Genomic DNA, 24,305 nt, shown 5'->3' on the forward strand with positions numbered 1-24,305 from the left:
ATGACAGGCAACAATGACACCACTTCAAATTACAGGATTTGTAACGTGTATCTGCACATAGATTATGGTAACATACGTAAGCAGCGTACCTCACAAAATTGGAGGAAATTCATTAAATAGTTGGCTGTTGACAGTATTTGTGAATTGCTTGTCCTACACTATTAAACCTGGTTTCACATTAGCACTTATTTCATGCTTTTACCTGCTTGGTGGAGAGGACAAGGACCTCTGTAGATTTACACTCGAATTCATATCATGATAATATGGCTGGCTTGGAAGCTCTCCAATCGGGAAGTTCACTCCAGTTCCCTGGGTTATGGGTGCTGAAAAACATCATAATAACGAGTCAAAGATTATCTTCTACCTTTTTAGCCATCTTTTCATTTTTAACACTGGAAAAAACATCAAGATATTACTACATGTATCTAATTTTCTGCCTCTTGCAGAAATCAAGCACAGACAAGTTCTATCAATGCTTATACATCTCAAAAAGTGAATTATCTTCCCCAGTCCCTAGAAATCCCTTAACATGTATGCAGATATATTTGTTGTATAACAGATAACCTGGAATCATCAATATGAAAAAGGTAACACAAACCTCAGCACAAAGTCAAGCCTTCTGTACAAGGGCTTTTATAATGAATGAGGCAGGGTTTGTAAGGGCAGCTAACAATAGTTATTACAGAACTGAAGTAACTGGAAAGAACAAACTTGGGGACACACAAACTCTTTTTTCCCTAATGTTAACTCTTTTGTATTAATAATAGTCTTCTGTGCTGACAGCATGTTTTGCTGCCTCCTTTTTCTTTCACCCAGTGCCACAGGTACTGCTTTGCGTATGTACATCTACACACAAACACACACACTCAGAATTATCTTCACCTCCTTACAGAGTCTGTGTACCATACATCTTGGCAGTTCAAGAATAAATTATGTGTTAGATATTGTGGTGTATTTACCTTTGTTCACTGTCTGTGCATTGTGCATTTTAACTAACTTTGGCACTTAGAATAATTGCATGTTGTGTAATGTATCTGAAGGTTTGCATTTTTCCTGACAGTTAAAGTACAACTCTGTTGTGGCTTGAGGTTAAACAAATGCATAGTAAGAAATCCCACAGAAACCACATGCTTTAAAGCTTATTATTAGAAGTGTACCATGTATAACAGCTGCAGAGGGTACGATTTCATAACATAACTACAGTACTGATTCTTTTTTAATCTGAACGGCCTGATACTTCAAAATGTATTTAACCACCTGACAACTAAAAGAAAGCTGTATTTCGCACATCCTCAGCCTACTAAAACAGCAAAATCATATCTCCAGCAAGCCAAAAAAGAATATGTCCTAACACTGCAGGATGGCAACGCCCAGTATTTTGCTGAAGGACTTAACATAATTTTAACTGGTGAATATTAATTTCTGACCATAGGAAAAGAAATGACACGTGTACCTTAAGCCTCACTGAGTTAATTAAATTCGTCAATTCATCCTGACCTGGCATGAATTAATTCCTGTGCAAAATTTGGACAGACAGTTTTGGAAACTTGTGCCTCACTGGTTTTGTCCTCACCTCATCAGAAAAGAGATTTTTCTGGACCATTCAGTTGTTATAATGTTGGTGTCACCACTGCAGACAGTTCTAACTATAACTTCCAAGTATTTTTGTTCACTTCCTAATGAAGTCTTAAGAGAAATACTTTAATAGTGTTGATACTAAAGGGAGAAAAGAAGCATTCAAAAAGCAATGTCAAATGAAAATATGCACTGGTTTTAAGCCATACTATTATAGCAAATTGTTAGATATCAACAAAACAGGTCTTATTTATATTGATTTGGGTTTTTCTTTCTGCAATAAAAGCTTCACCTGTCCTTCTATGTTTATATTTCATGTTACTTTTTTGCATATTTGTGTGCATAGCATTTCTGATGCCAAAATAAGCCAATGTAATTTGAAATTCACTTACAGCCAGTGCTGTGAGTAAAAGAAACACAAGCATATAATACATTAAGTTACTTGTCCTTGATATCCATGCTGTGATTTTTCTTTTAAGAGCTACAAACTCAAAAACAAACTAAAAGAATAATCAGATGGTTTAGCAAAATCCAAGGATGTGTAGGACAACCTTAAAAGGCTGCAGGTCTAACGAATAGAAGGTTTTGTTACATATTGTAATTTTACTGACATACCAGTCCATTAAGCTGCGCAGAGTCACACATAACAAATTGATTCATTCTTTAGATATCGAAGCGACAAAAGACTTCTGTTTGTTTTATTACAAACACATGCAAGTTGAACTGTAATACTGTGGTCAAAGATATCAAAATTGTGCATGGTTATAGGCATTTCCTACGCATCTTACATCTTGGAGGGAAGAAAAACTTCAAGAAAAAAATCTTCACTTGATTATAGCAGGCTTTGGAAATGATTAAACGCAAATGATAACTTACTTCTGGACACCCTCACAAGTTCTGACACGTTGAACACTCCGGATTTTACGAAACTGTCCTCAAGGTACACTGAAAAAGATCACAATACCATAATCAGTATGATGAGAAGATTAATACATAACTATAGATAAGTTTATACACCAGCTAACAACAGTATCGACAGAGTCCCAGAACTATAATACACAAACAAAAGTACACTGAAAGCTGATCACAGGATCTAATGAGAGCTGAAATTCAGGCAGAGGTGCTAAAAATCTTGAGCTGTGAGAAAGAAATTTTTTAATATGTGTATGAAAAATAACAAGCAGTAACTGAGTTCCTAGCTAACCATCCAGAAAATATCTAAAAACTAGTTCCTTTTACTAGTGTCTTCAATTTTTAAGTCAGTATTGATCTAAGAATTCTATCAGCTGGACTAAGCGATTTCACCATAGAGCAGTCCTGTCTTCGCATACATTTCTGTAAAATAGATTTTTATTTAACTCTTACCCCGCTTATAATGACTTTACACTACCATCTCCATTACCAAATCATCACCTCTGAGGCAGATGAGGGGTTTGCTATTATTTCTAGTACAAGCAAGAACTGGGCAAAACAGCTGAGCTATTCAGTGCGTTTTTTTATATACATGCTGAATTATATACCTAGAAACCTGTGTTTAAGAAACCATATATTATTGTTTCGGCTTATGTTTACTTATTCTAAGATAAATGTATATGATATACATTCCCTGCTGTGAAATTCAGGTGCAACTTGGAGTACTGCAGTGAAACAACAGCTGATAATCAAGACTTATCTCAGTAGTGTAACTAGATAACCTTATAAAAAGGGAGCTGAGAAACCCAGGTTTCTGTGGAAGTTTCACATCAATAATCACTGCATAAGCTGACTTGACTGAATTTGACATTACATGACATCACAGCCCTTACAGGTAGGAATGCCAACCATTTACCACCAGAAATATTTAGATCTATACTTGGTGCACTTTGCTGCTCCACAAGTATTACTTTTTTATTTGCTTTCATGTGAGATGGTGCAGTAAGAATTTCTTACTGTGGTTTCTCTAGTCTCTTTTCAGAGCTAACACAGCTTTTTCTTCTTTTGGAAACACACTGTCAATTTCCTGTTCCAAATGTTTGAATGACTAAGAGCACTCTAAATGTCTTAACTAACAAAACAAACAAACAAATAAAAAATGCACCTACTGGAATATTTACTGATTTGGAAAACAATGGTTCAGTATTATTCTCTTTAAGTTTCTTTTGGCAATTACCACTTTCATCTTCAAGTAATTTAACACTGCCACTACAATCATAAAAGTAACTATAAAAGCAGTATGCGTTTACACTTGAGAGATCTGCACTTGGTACATCTGGAGAAATCTCTACCTACTTTTCATGGTCAAACAAGGAGGGCAGAGGCTAAAAGAGCGGTTTTCACTGCTTACTAGCAGACTTGCTAGGCCCACAGAGCCGCCTCACCCAGCACCTCTGATACTATTTACCAGTGCAGGTATAGGCTATTCACCTGGCAACTCAACCTGAAAGAATGAGAATGCATCCAAATGAGCAGATTTCCTGACGCCCCCGTTATGCTGTCACACCTATAAGTAAATGTCAGTCTTGCCCTGCTGAAAAACCATCCCAGGAGTAAGTGCAGTGGGCATGCAGAGCACTGTAGGCCTGTGGGATCATCCTGACCAATTTCGTGCCAATGCCATCATCTTCTCATCTTCCAGTCAACATCACTTCATACGATATCCCTGCATGCCTTTATTTCCACTAGTAGCTCTGCAGGTGTCCCTCTCTTTTTTCCCCCACTTCCTTTCACATTCCTCTCCCTCTAATTTTCAACAGCTTCTCTCCATATCCATTACTTTCTCCTATCTTATTGCCCTTCACCTGGATGTTGCAAGCCTCTCTGCAACCTTACTCATCTCCAGTTTCTAAGAAATAAGAGACTTTCTTTTTCATCTTTTGCATTCTCTTGCATCATTTCTCCATGGTTTTTTTTCTTTATTTGACAGAACTTGGCATACCCATATCACAAAAAATTGCAAAGAGTTTCTTTTTCCCTTCTTCCTTAGTTTTCATTATTTAACCTAAAAATGGGCAAGCTGGATGAACACTAATAATTCCTCTGACAGTGGCAATCTTTCCCTTCTCTGCCTATTTCCTCCAGCAGGAACAGTCTGAAGTAGTATATGGAAGGAAGATTTCCAAAGCAAAATTTGGTTTCTTGATTTTAGTTGGCCTGTAAGTGAAACATGGCTTAAAGCCAGTGTACAAACATGCAGCTAGAATACCACTACTTTGAAGCACAACTTCTCTCATTCAAGTTCGGCTAACTTGAGGGGAGCTTTACCCAAATGTAGGTTAGTCAAGCTATCATTACAGTGAGAACAAGTCCCAAGACTCATATTAAAAAAAGAAAATGTCTGTGTAAGGTTTTATATGTAAGATCGCAGATGTATATATGTGTACGCACACACACACACAGACATACACACACACATGTTCAACCTTCAGCCTCCTCTCATGAATTCTTAGTTTTTCTCACTGGCAATACTGAGAATACTCACATAACATGAAGAGCAATATAGTGTGTTTCTCTCCTTGTGATAATGAAATGGGAGCAGGGAAAAAAATCTGCTACTGGGTGGTACCACTATTTATCATCACCTCACAGAAGGATGCATTGTTGACTGATGGATCACTGTCTTTCACCCAGGTTTCACCCTGCCTTGGATGGCCCAAAAATTGACACCCATCAATATATGCAAATGCTTTGCCTGGCATTAGGAAACAGAGAGTTACTGCAGCTACTCTCAATCTCAATGAACTTAAAAAACAGCTTGATTTTTTTCTCTGTGTAATGTGACAGAATATTATTAAAAAATCGACACAATAATAAACAGTCTATGTCAGAGGCAGTGAGCAACTTCATCCTGAGCTTTATGTTCTGACAGGGAAGGTGGATTTTAGGGGTGCCTCCGAGTGCAGAAAAATAAACACAGTATGTTCAGTTCCAGCACCAGTGGACTTCAACAGTTTTAACTAGTTAGGAAGACAATCCATGCTGGGTGTGTTACAGAAGTGTTCTTGGCTCCCGGCTGTGCAATAGGAAAATGTTCTCTGCCATTAAACTGCTGTAATTTGATGCAGAAACATGCACTCTACATACGATAAACAGTAAGATTGTATGCAGCAGGACAGCAGTATAGGACATTTTGACTTTATGGTGTGAGACACTGCCTTTCACCTTGTGAAGATGATCTCCCTACTGAATAAGAGTTAACATTCATACATTATTACACTGCATGCAAGAAAAAATATGTTGTGATACTCCATACGGTATAGGTTTTACTGGATTTTTGATTAAGCATTCCCTAAGGCACTGCTTGCATTAACATGTTAAAGAGCCTTAAATTAGCATTCTTGGTATGTGTTTCTGATCTGTTCAGTACAGAAACTAACGCACTTGATAACAGTCTATTGTTGTATTCCTCATAGAGGATTTACTGTATCTTGATGGTCATGATGATAACACTTTGCTGTCTTCACTGTTCAAACCTAACATAAGCACTGAGTATTGCCATGTACTAAAACTCATGTTGCCTGAGAGATGACACCTTCTGAAATGCATTTCACTAATAGTCATTATTCTTAAAAATCTGAGTTCTACAAAAAGAACACTTCTGCCAAAATCACCTTAGTGCGATTCCGTATAAACATTCAGTAACTTCCGAGACACATAAATAGCAGTGGATTTTTTTCCATATTTCCTTTTAGTTTTTGTACAGGGTGAGTATAAAACCCTCAGTAATGCCTCCAACTGCTGTAGAAGTTATTCGGTTCTAGTCCTTATACATCTTTCACTCTATGCCTTCAAGAGCTGAGTTACAAGTATAGCTTTTAACCATGCTAAGACTTAAAATGGAAAAAAAAGTTGTATAAACCTACTGAAAAATATTTTCAGTTTGCACTAACATACTGTAAAGGGCTTGTTCTCACATTACTTAAAAGCTTACCAGTGACATCTGGCTTTACAAATCTTTAACCACCCCTTTTTATGTCTTTTGATTTAATTGTACTTTTATAAATAGAACACCTGTTTACGTTCTGCTGCATATTGACTAATGCCAAAACATAAAATTGCTTCCTGGTATCAAACATCTAGTTTTTTCACTAATACAGCCTTGATTTTGAGAAACTTTTACAAGAGTAAGGATTCAATCAGTGCAGGAAACAGCTTGTGTTACTGTACTTTTATTTCTGGATCTTTAAAAAGAGAAATTATACATCAGTAGACAGACTTACTAGCAGTGAGACAGGTTCAACATCAGGAGCTACTGTGAGAAGAAAGGTTGGAAGCTTCAGCCGGGTGTACAAAATACTAGCAGAGAGCTGTAGCTTGACTTTAAGTTATGCAATGTAATATTCTGGATGCTGCTACAGGTTTGTTGGACTTCTGAAACTGCTACAATTAAGTATTAATTCATTTCATTGTATAGCTTCTTTTGAGTCTTTGAAAACTGACTTTCTAAGGGTCAGCTCTTGCTGCTCTCTGCAATATTGAACTTCTACAGGAAGCTCTTTAATTTCAGCAGGAATCCTAGAAGCATACAGCTACTATTCACAATCAGAACCGGTAGTGAAAAATCAGTCTCACACTGTTCATAGTAAGTTAATATACAGTCAGCAGACTTGCAGTTTGTTTTCCTATTGCATGCATTTTGAAGCCAGTATCTTAAAAAGAGTCACAGAAACAGGTTCCCACTGAATGAGAATTTCTCATAAATAAAGGCAGTTATGGGTGGGTAACATGAGCCAAGGAATGACACAGAAGATTTCAGTGATGATGTCATTTGAAACAGTCGTCCAGATGATGAGGCTATTTTGGTTATCGCATGATTGTCTCTGGCCTTGTTGCATACCCACAGTTTGTTTTGTTTTTTTTTCCTGAAAGTTGCAATGATGTTGTAACTGGGACAGGAAACAAACATGTTGCAAAAAGATGCCCTGACTCCATTGAACTTTTTAGCACAATAAGGAACTAAAAATCTGCCTGTGTCATTTTCAAAAACAAATGAGATTTTCAATACTCTCAAGTTAATAACCAGAACTATAATATCCTCCAATGCTGAAGTAATTTGAAGAAGAGAACACTTGGTTTAATGGACTCTGGAATCCACATACTGGAATCTAAGAAGTGAGTTGCCCCAAAACCTAGCAAGAAACAGAAAGGGTAACTAACACAAATGCATACTGCCTTCCACTCCAGAGGGTCTCAGGTTATATATGAACTACAGTCAAGATTTAATAAGAGGTTAATCACATTATTATAATTATCCACACCATATTTCAAACCAGCATGCAAGGCCAAAAACTCTTCCTCTTGGAAAAAAGGGGCTGTACAATCTGTGCAGGTTTCTTCTGATTGTCGAGATAGCACAGCTGCACTGCCCCCAGAATGCCCCACCTGGCTCAGGGCTGACAGGCTGACCAGGAAGAGTAACATCTCTCAGTCACTGGCATTACTAATTCATAGAGCATTTGGGAAAGGGAGAACTCCACAGAAAATCAAGCCCTGACCAAATCCAACCCTGTTTTATTTGAAGATCACTATCTGAGATGGCACGGCTGCAGGCATATGGGAAACAGCAAGCATTTCAGAATATCCGCTCCCATGCTGAAAAAATGTGGTGAATATATGTTTGTTTAAATACAATTCTGTCTGAAGCCCCAGACTGCTACTATGGCATCATTGCTTCCACAAGAAAAGCTGCTTACAATGATGAGGCCAGGGAATATCTCTTCTATTCCTATTAATTAGGGGGCGAAATCCTCATCCACAAGAGGGTAACTTGCAATACAGTAGAATAATGAAACCATCTGTGTTCTGAGTCATTCAAAACTCAAAGACATTTGCTTATTGCATTTCCAAAATAGAGTAAAGGTTGAGACCACATTACCCTTCAGAGGTTATTTCTGAAACTATACATTCTAAAACTTAACACTGAAATACTTCTATCTAAAACAGTCATAGATAGGCAAATTTATTACACATTTCTTAAGGCTTGATACAAAAAGAATGTTCTCCCTGTGGCTGCTAGCCCATATGAAAGTGCAAAAAAGCCTTTGGGGCTCTACAGCTGCAAGAGAGATTTGCATATTGAGAGATAGGTGAGGCTGCTTGCAAGCTTTGTGGCAACACCTTCTTTAATTAGGAAAAAAGCCCCAGTGATTTCACTCAGGTCTTCTTTGGAAATGGTTCCCAGAATAAAATTTCTGGTGAAAAGAGAAGGGGAAAACCAATTCCAGATTAGTGAGTCTGGGGCTTGGGATTCACATACCTATCTCTCATTCAAATTAAGAATCTTTCAACTAGATGAATTCCCTGACAACATATCACGGGTTACTGTGGAGGAAAGAAGGGAAACAGTGGGGAGGAATGAAATGCAGTTTCTCATTCTCTCTCACTAAAAGTGTGTCACCCCATATAAATAATGGAATATTCATCAGCACACAGGCTCAAACCTGAGTCATCTGCATTCCTCATTCAGCCCTGATTGTCGTTAGAGAGTCTGCAAAATTTATATGAAAATATTCCTTGGACCTGCTAAAGTGAAGTAAATTCTATCAGGAAAAAAAAACAACTACCAGGTCCCACTTGCTAGGAAACATAACTCTAATAACCTCTGAACTCAACTGCTTGGACAAAAGCAAAAATCTGAACACACTTGTCTTCCCTTGCCAATAAGGTTCATAACTGTCTGTGTCAGGATGGTTGGATTTCCCTTGCACCTTCTGAAAAGTTATCTTTTGTATTCCACAATTCTGGACAAGAATAGCTCTGAAATCTTGAAGGGACCTGAACGAGAAGAGACTATTCTCCTCTCAGCTCCATCCAGAAGACAAAAGATGAAGGACATGAAGCATCAGTAGGAACTGGTATCCACTCCCTCAGGTTTCCAGTTCTCTTGTTTCCTCAAATTGTATTCAACTGTCTATCCTATCTTATTGTCATACCAAGATAACATTTTAGTCTACCAGTATTGCTATTTCTTATTCTTATTTTAGCAGCTTAAAAAGGCTGTATTCAAAGATTTGAGCAACATGGCAACAACTGGACACAGCAGTGTTAGTGCTGGTGTATAAATAAACCAAGTTTGCCAAGCAGCAACCTCACATCAATGGCAGGCAGCAAGTAACCTTATTAATGTCAAACAGTTGTGGTCAGCAGGGATTAAGTAAGGTTAAGAAAAACAAAGCAGAACAAACCCCAGAAAATCCTCTACTAGAAGAACTGGCTAGTAAAGATTGTGTCACTGGAGACCAAATTGATGGCTGGTGTCAATACCACTAGCTTACAAGTAGTTCTAGATGTTTTTCTCATTTTACTCACCCTCATAATTTTCTTATGCCTAAAAGATGAACTTACTGAAAGATCACTCCCTCTGTCTTCAGTACATATCCTCCCACACCTTTGCAGGTATTTCAAGATACACATGTTAAGGAAGGCTCATTTTTTCGTTTTTCTTAAGCTATATAAAAGACCTATGGTGCTTGCAGGGAGCAATTAATACAGCATTACACTGAAACTGCCACACTAGGCCTCCTTCAACACCCTGCTTTCAGCAGTAGCGCTGAGCAGTTGCCCAGTAGAATAGTAAGAAACAGGGCAGGCCTAAAGTATTTGGGTGTTTTTTTGCTTGATAGTGTCCAAGGCTCCAAGTATTTTCAGTTTTAAAACTTATTAATCCAGGTGTGCCTCTCTCTGTTTAGTCACCCTCAGTGGATCCATTCTCTCTTTGAAACCATGTAAACTTTTAATAGTTAGCACCACACTAGCATAACAAACTTTTAGATTCCAGGAACTTAATGACTGATGTGGATGACGGCAGTGTTCAAACTCTTCTCCTCTCTCAGTTGAGCTCAGTTCAGCTCATCTGTCTGGAACCTACTTAACAATCCCTGTGGAGAAGTGGCCTTTACAACCCAGCTCTCAGAAAAGCAAGTTGCATTCTTTAGAAATGTACCAGATGAAAGTTATTGAAAAATAAAACTTAGAGGAGGATATCCCTGGATCTTGCTACAAAAGCTACATACCACTTTCACCACAAGCTACACCATCTTAATACTGTATTATACTATCAAAGTATTCAGTGTGTTTTTAGGAATGTATTGTAAAGAATTCCAGCAAGTGCTCTTAATGTTCTTTTGTTTGGCAAATGACATTACCCTCCCTCTATGGTTAAGACAGCAAATTACCAGACACCCTAAAGAAAGCAACAGTCTAGCCAAACCTAGAAAAACCCACTTTTAACACCAGCAGCCTCGCCAACTACCACTCAGTTTCCAACCTCGTCTTCCTTGGCAATGTCTTTGTGAAGGTAGTGGCATCCAAAAGCTAACAGCACCTATTCCTTGCCAACACCCTGGCTCCTTGACATACAGGCATCAGACCAAAACATGATAGAAGAACAAACCCTCCTGGCACTGCCAGTCTGCTTGCTTCTGGCCTAGGACTGAAAGCAAACTTCAGAGTGGATATCCTCTGGAGCTCTGACAGAAGTGACTGCCTGGTTCTAATAATAAGACTCATGTGAAGTTTTATAAGAAACAACAGGACAGCAGTCCTTTTCCCAGACAAGCTGAACGGAGTGCAACTCCCTCTCCTTCTCCCCAGAAGTCCTGTATTCTGCAGTTCCACAAGCCTCAACGCTTTCTCCCTGCCAGTTTAACCCTAAGACACCAGTATCACACGGGGAAGCTGAACAATGCTAGAAGTTCATGTATCCTCAAATAGACAGATGACATTCAATTATGCCTCTGTCTCTGCTTAAATGAAGGGTTTCAAGGGAAGCAAGGCACAGCTTCCATTTTCTGTCCCCACTTGGCAGCAGATAAAAGGAGTAATACTGCCAGCAGTAAGCCCAAAGCATAAGAAAGTGTTATGCTCAAATCTCAAGCAGAAAGTTTCATGATGAAACCAGCAACAGATTTTCCTGCCTTCCATCTCCCTCTAACTTTTGGGACACTGGAGTTTGTCAGACATTGGGGCATCTGGTCTTGCCTCACAAGACTGCCAGAAGAAAGCCTACACAGCTCATCTGCTGCCCTCCCCGGGGCTCTGTTGCTGGCAGCAAGATTACTCTGCTGGAGTAGGCTGGGGTTGAGACTGAAGGTTGGTGAGACTAGACTCACCAGAGAATGTGTTCCTCACTAGTGAAACATATACTTTTACCTTCCTACTCCAAATGAAAAATGGGACTTTAAAAACAGAATTTTAAAACATGTTGAAGGTGAGTTTCCAGACCCTGCCTTCAGCTTCCCAAACCCAGAGGCTACAAAGGATCCTTCAAAATGATGAGGGGTAATGCATTTGGCTTCTCTTGCACTCACACACAGAGATATTCTAAAACAAAAATAAATGCTCTACAGCTAAATGCTCCAAGTTTTACAAAACTATGATTATCTGTGAGGAAATTTCTCAGGCTTGTTTTAGGTGTAAATTTGCTGGTTTGGGCTTTTAAACCGCTATCCTACGTAATTTATGTCACATATTTAATAGAGAAATAAAAGCCTACTCATAACATCCCACAGAGTTTGGAGAGAAACACCATCAAACTCTCCAGCCAAAAGTGATTTCAAGCCTTCATCATCCCTTGCAAAAAAAATCACATGAAAAAATCACCTGAAAAAGAGCTTACCACATTATTTAACTTGTTTCACCATCATATCTCTAAAACATACCTGCAATCTTCCAGTATATGTTTCTGGTTTTTATATTACAGGAATATGGCTTTTTGTATAACAATCTATGATGGTTCTCCCACTTTTGGGTATTCACATGCAACATACATGACATATTCCACCACTTGTAGAGAATATTTTGATCGTATGCCTAGTCCAAAACTGTACAGCCACAATGCAGGCTGTTTTCCCTAATGTTTGGGCAGATCCAGAAAATGTTCATGTATATGTAATAGCCCAGCATCACACAATTACCTCTTGGTTAGTTGCAGCTTATTTCAGACAGACACTTCTTCTGAGAGCCGAATCAAGAAGATACAGCATGACAGTGGTGGCAGGAGTCACTCCTTGCTCATTAAGAAGTGACAGTATGTCTGTCCCACTTGTTTGTCTTACCCCAATAAAATTCATAAAACAACAAAGATTTACAAGATTTACTAGCACAGGCCAATTGATTAGAAGGATAACTCCATGCAAATACAAAGAACCTTTGGTCTAAACAGTGTGGAATGGCAAAGTCTGGGTTTGATTTTCTCTTGGATTTTTATTTTTAGAGAATCCTTGAAAGGACTGTTTACACTGGCCTCTCTCTCAAAAAAATTCCAAACGTCACTAGCATGACCGATTAACAACATGTTCAAAAACTGCTCTAAGATGATATGAAAAATACAAAAAATGAACATATTTGCATTTTATAACGCACATATAAACTAGAAGTAAAGAAGCTGGTAGCTCAGGCCACAGACTTTAGAGGTAGATCAATTGTGTTTTGTCTGAGGCAGAAGAATAATTGTAGCATTTGCAGACTTTTATAAAAGCAAAGTTATTTGGGATCTTGTCTCCTTACTCCTCTGCCCATCCCCACTTAGGAAATTCTAAAAACCATGAACTGAAAGAAAAATTCCTTAGATTAAATGAAAGTTGATGAAACTACAGTTGAGGCATTGCCAGTTTAAAAGAACTAAAATAATCACAGCTTGTCCTGATTATACGTACTTAACAGTGCAAAATAGGTTGCTGACGAATTATGCTCTCTTTAACTATTAACAGTAGTATCTTTGTTCTCTAACAATGTTAGATGCACATGTTCCGGAACTCATATTTACCTGGTGGATTCTTGGCAGGATCATTGTGGCTTGGACTTCCTGGTTGTCCAGAATCTATAAAGAAAAGAAAGAAATGTTATACTAATTTGTTTTGAAAGTATATCAAAACCTTTTAATACCCTCTTTCAGTATTAAACTAATACTTAACTTTGTTCTTTAAAGGTCATTTCCCTGACTTTCTACATGAAGGCATTATTGAACAAACACGTTATATGTAACCCATTTTATGCAGAAGCAGAAACATTGTGAAAGATGCAATGATCCTAATAAGAGGAACTCATAGGTCACTGAATAAGGACAAGAGAGTCATTCAAGTAAATACTCAAGTTGTAAATGTATCTACAAGGGTACCTTTTCATTCCCTTTCCCTCCATCCCCCAAATATAATATTGCATAATCAGCAAAGCAGAGGTAGCTTCTTCTCAGGCAATGACCAGAAAGACATACTGGATCAGGCAACTAGTGGCGTTTGCAGTGATGAGTCCTGTTTCTTTAACCTTTCCTTAAAGCACAAAGGCCTACACTGCTTCCACAGACTCAGGACTGCACTGAAGATATGACTGTTCATTTTAATACAATATAGGCTTGTGTTCCTAGTCTGTGAGAATTACTGTTGTGAAATGAAGATTATGTAACATGAAAACTAACAAAATCCAAACCCTGCAGACTTCAATGTGTTTTCTTTCATGATACATGCACCTAATGAATCAAAAGGAGAATGCAAATTGATTTTAACACTCTAAATAATAAATTATATCCTTTCTCATAAAAGCAGTTGCTTTTAAAACTGTCTACTTTTTGCTGTATTCCCACACCAATAATATAACAAAACCCTGCTCCACTGCAAGAAATTTTTCCCAACAAAGACATGACAGAAACCCTTGTATGCAAAGAGAATAAGAAATTAAATGAAGCACAACCACTTGTTCTGTACATAGGTATCTAAAATGGAGCAGTTTTACAGTCTGAATAAAAAAATATCCATTTTTCAAAGGCAGCAGAGCTTGTTAGTAGCATAGGACCACCAAAAGTTTGCATCGTAGCATTGCAGAAATTGCTACTGCCAAATGGACCCAAGAAGGAAGTCAGAGTTCTTAAATGCATTGCTACTTACAGTGTCCAAATTAAAGAAAAAAGATAGAAAAGGAGAAAAGTATATATCAACAAATACTTGTCCTTCAATCCCCATCACTTCTTCTTAAAGCCAATGTAGCCCTCAACATAGAATGAAAGATTCCCTCCACATGCTACAAGGAGTTCACTGAAATCTGTTACCATCTGTTACATAGTTTAGCAAACATGGCTTGATATATATGTCTCTCAAGCAGTTTAAATTAACACAAGCTTGATTCTCCAGAAGATACTATCTGAAACAGAAACCCATTTCACAGTTCAAGTTCTATGGAATTCATCTGAATGACGGTTGTCACATAACACAAGCATCTGAGGATCTACCAGATTACTGGAAGACCAAGGCACATGTGAAACCCAGTTCCAATGGTATTAAAAACACAACTAAATTTTCCAATACTGAATGAAATCACTCTTGCACACAATTAAATACCCATTGGATAGCGAATTTCACATTAAATTTCCTCTATCTTCTGCAGCCCTGGGTAGGAAGAATGAAGGGCAGGCCTCCCACTCAGATTCTGTGCATCCCATGGTTTGCGCACTTGGGTACTCTTAAAAGTCCTGCTGCACAGCACAACATGTAGCCATTCAGTATGCCTGTTTCTTTCCATGTTAAGATACAGCACATCCCTTTAAAAAATCAAATCAAGTTAATTTGAAAACTCAATCAGCTACAAGAAAAGCTAAAAAAATGATGCTTCCCTGCATATGGACCTTTGTATGGACAAACACCTTTTTTCCTGTGTTGCAATGGGAAGGTTCACACTGAAGGGGGTGAACTTTAATATTCTTCTAATAGGCATTCTCTGCTTCTGCAAACCATACATATTATTATTTAAATTAGGATTATCAGAGAGGATTAATTTTACACAGCAGTGGTCCCAGTGTAAAACTGCTGTGGCTAAATGGAGTGTCAATTTGGTAGCAGATGTACCCAATAAAGCTTGGACAGGGTAGCTTGGGGAACATGTAGATTTGAAACTGGATTAATGAGGCCTACCATAAAATAGCCTTTGATGTTTTCTCCTGTTAAAATTCACTAAAAATTCTCACAAAGTGAAGAATATTTTTTAGCTCTTGCACAGCAATTTGCCTTTACTCCTACTTTCTCATTGTCAACATGGCCACTTTCTGGATCCAGGATTTAAAGATTGATGGTAGTTTAAACAATTTTTTTCATACTATAAGAAGATAAATTTAGCAAAGAATTTTCCAGTTATAGGGATAAGTAGTTGGCTAGTTATTATAATTTGCCAGCCAGACTTAGCTTTGTTTTATTTTAACTACTACGTGACTTTTACAGATTGATTCTCACACAGTGTTTTGAGCAGTAGATGCTACTAACATATTCGCCAGCGGGCTCTCAATGATCTTGAGAAAGCAAAGAATTATTGAAGAAAGCTGAATATGAGAAGCAACTTAATGTAATCCTTCACTTAAAGCAGTTGAGAAAGTGAAGAACTGTATTCTGTATGAGAGTATCAACCTATGTAACTCTGCACTTAAAGCACACAGAAGCATCTCACTCTCAAGATTAAAGACACAGACCTGAGACAGTCTGTGACGATCCAATTCTTTTATCAGTGCCAGTAATTATAAAGCACTCTCCTGATTTGATTGGATGCAAACAGCCTTGCAAAGTATAAGAGAACCATGACCATTATAAGCAGAATTTGTAAGCAGAACATTGAATGAGAAGAGACATTGGACCAATGCTCTTCTAAAAGAGGGATTAAGAGGCATTTCAGGAAAGCCACAGAAACTAAGGCAGCAGAAGATATGTTACGACACTTTAAATCTTTCTTTGTCCTCATCTGCATAGGATCATTAATTAGCAACATGAGCCCTGGGTTTAAAAATTGCAGGCTTTTCTCCCAGTGTGATGGGGAAAGACAAACCAGACTCATTGTCTGTCTAACTGGCTTTGCATTTAATTTTCCCACCAAATAGTTCTGTGTACATTAAAAAAATAATAGTTCCTAAGGTAGAAGTTGTAAACAAAGCTATCCAACTAGTAGCAAATAAAACCCCATCATGTAAATGTGATGAAACTGAAATTTGCAACATTGTCATTTAGGTAGCTCCCAACTGTATGTTCCCTTAGTTAATTCTTTTTCTTTGGGCTTTTTTTTGTTTATCTGTTTGTTTTAAAAACCTCCTTCTCAAATTTTACTGTCAATGTGCTTTTCTTGAAAAAATTCTTCCACACAGAACTCGGAAGTACTTATCCTTATTTGCTACAGAGCAAAAGCTCACCTACACACACCATTTCCACAGAATGGCTTTCATATGCACCTCACAACTACAGTAAGCATATCTTCTGCTCTGCTCTTCTTGGTGCTGACTGCTCCAACAGTCAGCAGCTGATGCCTTGATAAGTTATTGCCCTATGGACAAACAGTTTATACAAGAATGGTCCAAGCCAGCCTTTACCCTTATCTGGTAGATATTCGTGTAGCCCTGATGCACTTTATCTATAATTTATCATGATTCATCACGGCTACCACTGGGACATTCAAACTCTTTATCTCAAATTACTCTTTCTTTTAGAAGATGGTATGAAAAGATGAATTAAGAAGCTAGTATATTTAATACTGAATTGTTTCACATGTTTTCATTTCTAGGAGTCAATCCCAACAAGTATCTGTGAGTGCAGGCAACTCCCACTGCGGCAAGGGTTAAGTAAAACTGACTGTTGAGGCCTGCTGCTCATGAGGAAAAAACAACCATTTCCCTTGTGTACACTCGGAGAAAGGTGCTGCCATGATACATCTCTCTTGACTTCATAAGGCAGAGAGGGGAAAAAAAAAAGCTGACGGTTTGCCACCCGGTGAGGTACAAGATGCTCTCTCCCTTTGCACCACCTTGTCTTTGACAAGCAGCAGCAGGAAGGACACACACCCCAGCAAAGCCAAGAAATTCACACTGCTGTTCACCAGCTTCCTGAGGGATTTTTAGTATTGCTCACCTCAGCAGTCTAATCTTTCATTTTTCAGCTGGTAACAGAGGATACTGTCTCTGAAAAGTAAGTTATGTTATATCTCCCTTATGCCCCATATCATACAAGGAATTTTGTTGTTAAAGCTCTCTGCATTAGCATAACATTGAAAGCCTTAAAAACAAATAGAGGCAGTATTTGTAAAAAGAAAAAATACTTTCTTGAGCCATGTCTTAGAAATAAGCAGATTCTCCACAGGTGTCACACGAATCAAATAAACTTCCTCAGTGGTTTCAGTGAACACATTTCACTTTTCATTTGCCACAGGCAAAGATACAGCCTTTGCACTTAGTTAATTTCAGCTGACAGACACTAATTAAATCATTCACCAGCACGTAAATACACCCTTGTTCTTTGATAGTCCGTGATTTGGGTATGGAGGAGAATAAAGTACCAGAGAGATGTGGCACCACATAAATATCACTTTGATGCTGTTCAAGCCTTCACATACCTATACGGCATCTGAGTTGACAACCGATAGAGTCACTACCATGAACAAGAATCACAGCTACCTCCCAGACTGTCATCCTTCAGGATTACATTGCCACTTGACATCACAAACTTGAGGCAAATGGTTGTATCCCTGAAAATCACAGGATCACAGGACACCCCAGTCTGGTGGAGACCTGGGAAGGCCTCCAGTCCCAGCCCCTGCCCAGAAAAGGCTCAGCCATGGGCTGCTCAGGGCTTTACAAAGTCAGGGCATGAAAACCCTCAAGGATGGAGATGGCCCAGCCTCAGTGGGCCCCCAGGTCCACTGCTGGGCTGTCCTTGTGGGGAAAAGACTTTCCAAATCAACTCTTCATCTTTCAAGACTTTCAGAACATCGTCATGGTAGGAAACCATTCATGGCAACAAAAAAGCAAGATACCTCCCTCTCCTCCAGAGCAAATAATGTGATCAGCAAAAATCCATAAAGCAAATAAATAAATAATTTCACCTGGGTACTTTAAATCATTACCATTAATTATTATGTTCCTAATTTTACTACACACCTTCTACTACCGATGTTATTTTACCTTGATAAAGCAACTGATTGGATTAATAAACTTCCCAAATACTTTTCACAGTTTTGTTTTGCAAAAGCAACATCTTTCACTGTATACTGTTTCTATATCTGATGACCGTGAATTATTGTACAATTTTATGAGCATTATTCACACCAGCTCTACTGATACAACAGATTGTTTATGGTATAAACAAGCTGAAAGTGTTTTATTGTATTAAGTATCTGTTGAAATGATGCTATAAACATGGAAATGGAACTTGTCCAAGTGTCACCCTGGTTTTCATAAATACTTTAACTTGAGGGGAGAATTACTTTTCACATTTTCATAGACCACTACATTTACTGGCAATATTTCCCCTGAAAGTTTTTGGCTAAAATGGTCACCCCACCACTTTCTTTGCTAGAGAACAAGTCCTGTGAGGAGCGGCTGAGGGAACTGGAGATGTTTAGTCTGGAGAGGAGGAGGCTCAGGGGAGACCTTATCGCTTTCTACAACTACCTGAAAGGAGGTTGTAACAAGGTAGGTGTTGGTCTCTTCCCCCAAGTAACAAGTGACAGGACAAGAGGAAACAGCCTCAAGTTGCACCAGGGGAGGTTTAGATTGGATATTAGGAAAAATTTCTGCACTGAAAGGGTTATCAAGCATTGGAACAGGGTGCCTAGGGAAGTGGTTGAGTCACCATGCCTGGAGGTATTTAAAAGACGTGTAGGTAGACGTGGTGCTTAGGGACATAGTTTAGTGGTGGACTTGGCAGTGTTAGTTTTATAGTTGGACTCGATGATCTTAAGGGTCTTTTCCAACCTAAATAATTCTATGATTCTCTACCCCTGAAGATACATTGTACGAACCACCGTTCACACAAGGAGGAAGCAGCACCTCAAAATACAAGTCAGGCTTCACCGTGAGAAAGATATTTTTCAGGACGAAGCCTCATGTCTTTTCCCAACTGTGTTAGCATAATGCATTCATGACACCCAGACTGAAACCCTCCACAACACAGAAGCAGTGACTTCTTTTAAAAATATCATTCTGCTATCCTTATTCTACAAGGAGTTCCTCTGTGTTAACCAAAACTTCTATCCAGTACAATGCTATTGCACTGGATAAGTATACGAGGCATTAGCCCTACAAGTTTTTAATGCCCTTGGTATTCATACAGCTGGTGGTAAATGAGCAGTATAGAGAACTGAAGTTGACATTTAGGCGCAAGTCAAGGGGCAGTGGCATCGGCTCCCAGACAACACTGCATTGGCAAACCCCGTTGGCCCTGCAAGAAAGGATTGCTTCTTGCTCACCTTGCAGAGGCTCTGGGGCATCCTCCAGTTTTCTGAAGACCTATCATTAGCTTTGATCTGTTTGCACACCTGGTCTCCACAAATTTAAGCAAGCATACCAAAGAAATCTGTGTGCAAAGGCTCTTCAGGTGACACAGAAATAAGTGTCCTGGTTGCTATTGGTATGAGGCATATTCAAACCTCAAAAAGCCTCAGTTCCTCAGTGCAAACTCCATTTTGGCAAGTAATTCTGCTGCTTTTTGCTCCCTTCATTAGTTTGTACCCAGGAGGTGTGGGAGGGACCTCTTGGAAAACCAGAGCAGTTGCGGGAGCTACTCTGAAGGCTGGATGTGCTGAGGGCAGTCTTCATCAAGCACCACGTGTTGCAGAAGGTGCCATGAGGCACCATAACAGTGACCTTGAAAGGCTGCTGCTGTCTAACCTTCACCTACCTGAAAAGGCAGTGAGGAACAGAGCTGACTACTGGCCCCAGAAAGCTAAGGTATCTATCTGCGTTGCCCATTGCCTCAGGCAGGTAGCCAGGTTCTAGCCCAAGCAGGCCTGTTATTTCACAAAAGCCTTCAGGGCTCAGGCATGGTGGTGCTTCTGCTGGGAGACAGCCGGCCTGGGACACAGAAGCTGGGGTCTTGTTTTCATTTCAGTTTGAACCTGTTTGCTTTGGAGCGGGGACAGGGCAAGAGCTACTCAGTCATCGGCCATGTCTTTCACCACGCTCCCTCACGCCCTCCCACAACAGAGAAGTTCACTGGTGGCTGCCACGACTGGGAGAAACCCCATACCTCTCAGCCGAGAGCCCATCCATCCCCACGGGACAGGCTTCCTGGCCCCCGCGGCGGGGGTCTGCAGCTGGGTGGCATCGCCATGCTCAGGCTGGTCAGGGCGATCCCACCACATGGGCCAAGAGCGAGGCGGCGCGCCATGGTTCGGGGATTCAGAGCCACGCAGGTCATGGCGGGCTCCCAGCTCCACCTCCCCGTTTACCAGCATCTCAGGTCTGCTGCTGCCAAGTCACTCAACCGGCCATTGTCAAGACTGTTAATTTTTCTTCAGAGTGTTTTAATTAGGTAAAAAAAAAAAATGGTAATTAAATCAACATTACGTAATGTGTTTCTGATTTGTAATCTCATTTAAATTAATTAACTGACTCAGCTCTTGTTTAGTTTTTAAACTGCCCTGGTTAAGAAGTGGAGCTCTGGGATTAAATCCAGTTTTTATGAAGTTGAAAGAAATTCAAGGACTTAGAAGCACTTCAAAGAATCACAGAATGACAGAATGTTAGGGATTGGAAGGGACCTCGAAATATCATCTAGTCCAATCCCCCTGCCGGAGCAGGATTACCTAGACCATATCACACAGGAACATGTCCAGGCGGGTTTTGAATGTCTCCAGAGAAGGAGACTCCACAACCTCTCTGGGCAGCCTGTTCCAGTGTTCGGTTACCCTCACCGTAAAGAAGTTTTTCCTCATATTTATGCGGAACCTCCTGTGTTCCAGCTTGCACCCATTGCCCCTTGTCCTGTCAAGGGATGTCATTGAGAAGAGCCTGGCTCCATCCTCTTGACACTTGCCCTTTCCATATTTAGAAACATTAATGAGGTCACCCCTCAGTCTCCTCTTCTCTAAGCTAAAGAGACCCAGCTCCCTCAGCCTCTCCTCATAAGGGAGATGTTCCACTCCCTTAATCATCTTCGTGGCTCTGCGCTGGACTCTCTCTAGCAGTTCCCTGTCCTTCTTGAACTGAGGGGCCCAGAACTGGACACAATATTCCAGATGCGGCCTCACCAGGGCAGAGTAGAGGGGGAGGAGAATCTCTCTTGACCTGCTAACCACACCCCTTCTAATACACCCTAGGATGCCATTGGCCTTCTTGGCCACAAGGGCACACTGCTGGCTCATGGTCATCCTGCTGTCCACTAGGACCCCCAGGTCCCTTTCCCCTACGCTGCTCTCCAACAGGTCTGTCCCCAACTTATACTGGTACATGGGGTTGTTCTTGCCCAGATGCAGGACTCTACACTTGCCCTTGTTATATTTCATTAAGTTTCTCCCCGCCCAACTCTCCAGCCTGTCTAGGTCCCTCTGAATGGCTGCGCAGCCTTCCGGTGTGTCAGCCACTCCTCCCAGTTTTGTGTTATCAGCGAACTTGCTGACAGTGCACTCTATTCCCTCATCCAAGTCATTAATGAATATATTGAATAGAACTGGTCCCAGTACCGACCCTTGAGGGACTCCGCTAGACACAGGCCTCCAACTGGTCTCTGTCCCATTGACCACCACTCTCTGGCTTCTTTCCTTCAGCCAGTTCACAATCCACCTCACTACCCAATCATCCAGACCACACTTCCTCAGTTTAGCTGCGAGGATGCTGTGGGAGACCGTGTCAAACTCTTTACTGAAATCGAGATAGACCACATCCACAGCTTTACCATCATCTATCCACCGGGTTATGTCCTCATAAAAGGCTATCAAGTTGGTTAAGCATGACTTCCCCTTGGTGAAGCCATGTTGAGTGCCCCTAATGATCCCCCTATCCTTGACGTGCCTAGAGACAGCACCAAGAACAAGTTGTTCCATCACCTTTCTGTGGGTGGAGGTGAGGCTGACTGGTCTATAGTTACCCGGGTCCTCCTTCTTGCCCTTTTTGAAGACTAGAGTGACATTCGCTTTCCTCCAGTCCTCAGGCACCTCTCCCGTTGCCCACGACTTAGCAAAGATGATGGAGAGTGGCCTAGCAATGACTTCCGCCAGCTCCCTCAGCACCCGCGGGTGCATCCCATCAGGGCCCATGGATTTATGGACGTCCAGATTGCTTAATTGGTCCCTGACCCAGCCCTCATCAACCAAGACAGATTCCTCCTCTATCCTGAACTTACTAGAAATAAAATAGCAATAAGCATAGTCAGCTCTTCAGCTTTATGTCCCATGCACAGATTTATCTTTTTAATTTAAATTCCCTTATTTGTTTATGTAAAATAAATCATAACACTTATTTATTCAAAATATTTCTGATACAATTTATAAAGACCATATGTTGCTCATTGAAAACTGAACAACTTTTCCCAGCTGTGTTATAAGAAAAGTTGTGCATGGAATATATACATATTTTTTATATATATGAACGCACACATGTGCACACACGCACACACACACACACATACATTTTTAAGTTAAGAAAAGGGTTATATTTTTTCATGGCTTGAAACAAATGTTTCCCATACTTCATAATATTAGCTGAGCTCTTTCTTGACATGCACGTTAAGAAGAGATTTACATAGGTATCTTGCCACATGTGGATGAATGTGAAAGAATGAAGTTTCTTTCCAAAACTTGCTGGATTCAGTAGGAAAGGTTGAGATATGAATGCTTAATTTTATCCATCTGGAAGATACTGTGGATACTAGCTAAAGCCAGAAACATTCAGAAGTTGTTCTTGGAAGCCAAGAAACCTTTTACATTAAGATATGTACCATAAAGGGGTTTTATTATGGATTTTTCAGAAAATGAAAAGCAAAAGGTAGAACACAGTGAAAAACTTATTTGGGTGTTTAAAGAAGAAAGAAATTATATGTTAGATTATATTAATGAAAAAGTTCATATTTACATGTAAATAATAGGAATTTGCTTGCATATCCATTCAGCCAATTAATAAACTGGCCACTTCATTATGTTATGAAAGACAAAGGCTGACCCTCACCTTCATGCAATATATATTACTAAGAACTTCTGTGTGGACCCTGGCTTCATGGAAGTCAACGTGGATTTTACCACTGACTCCCATACAGTCAGGATTTAATTTTCTGTTGCATTTTAGGGCACTAAAGCAAAAAGAGTTCAGAGAGGTAAAATACAAATTTCCACTGCATAAGGCAATTTTTTTAGGCATGGGAGAATGATGACATGACTACGAAAAAAAATCAGTTTTGTTCAATATGGGTCTCAGTCAAAGGTTGTTAAAATCAATGGAAAGTTGCTCCAGTGAGCTTCAGATGAGGCACTTCATGGTAAATTACAGTTTGAAAGTACAAAAGAAAGTACAGTTCAACAAATACTGTGGGATAGGACCACATTTTTTCTTCGAAGTGCATTGCATCCCCCACTAAAACATACAGTAATAAAAGCCGGGTTCTTCAGCCTTTCAGAAAGTTACAATCATATACTACTTCACAAGGCTAAAACATCACCTGACAAAGAACCCACAATGCAGTTTACAAATACTAGCAGAAGTTCACGAGGCCTTTCTATCATTCCGTAGACAGAGATCTCCTAAAATGCTAAGTATGCCACCACACTATACGCTAGTTGGGGGAAATAAACAGCAACTAAACTAAAATGCTGGGGTTTTACATACCATGGAAACTCCAAAATTAGACTAGAGCACTGCAGTGTTTAGCCTTTCTTCAAGCCAGCTAAGAACAGCATGAGGTTATACCTCTGCCAGTAAGTATAACTGTGTTTAGGAGCCCAAAACACAACTAACGTTTTCTCTGAAACAGGAGGGGAAAGGCTTAATTATTTGACAACCTGAGCATCACTGTCGTGTTTCTAAATACTAT

The 24,305-nt window shown here is 39.7% G+C and overlaps 1 protein-coding gene across 4 annotated transcripts in view; it reads right to left on the minus strand.

The window, feature by feature from the left end:
- The window catches only part of NFIB (nuclear factor I B), a 193,002-nt gene that overhangs the window by 63,389 nt on the left and 105,308 nt on the right, over nucleotides 1-24,305 (minus strand). For all 4 annotated transcript variants that reach the window (XM_068423851.1, XM_068423850.1, XM_068423853.1 and 1 more), the window contains 3 exons: nucleotides 13,316-13,369; nucleotides 2,452-2,520; nucleotides 203-323 (listed from right to left, as the gene is read on the minus strand). In XM_068423851.1, coding sequence (XP_068279952.1) covers nucleotides 203-323; nucleotides 2,452-2,520; nucleotides 13,316-13,369 — 244 coding nt within the window. The remainder of the gene's footprint in view (nucleotides 1-202; nucleotides 324-2,451; nucleotides 2,521-13,315; nucleotides 13,370-24,305) is intronic.

This window comes from Nyctibius grandis, chromosome Z (genome assembly GCF_013368605.1).
Source record: "Nyctibius grandis isolate bNycGra1 chromosome Z, bNycGra1.pri, whole genome shotgun sequence".
NCBI lineage: Eukaryota > Metazoa > Chordata > Aves > Nyctibiiformes > Nyctibiidae > Nyctibius > Nyctibius grandis.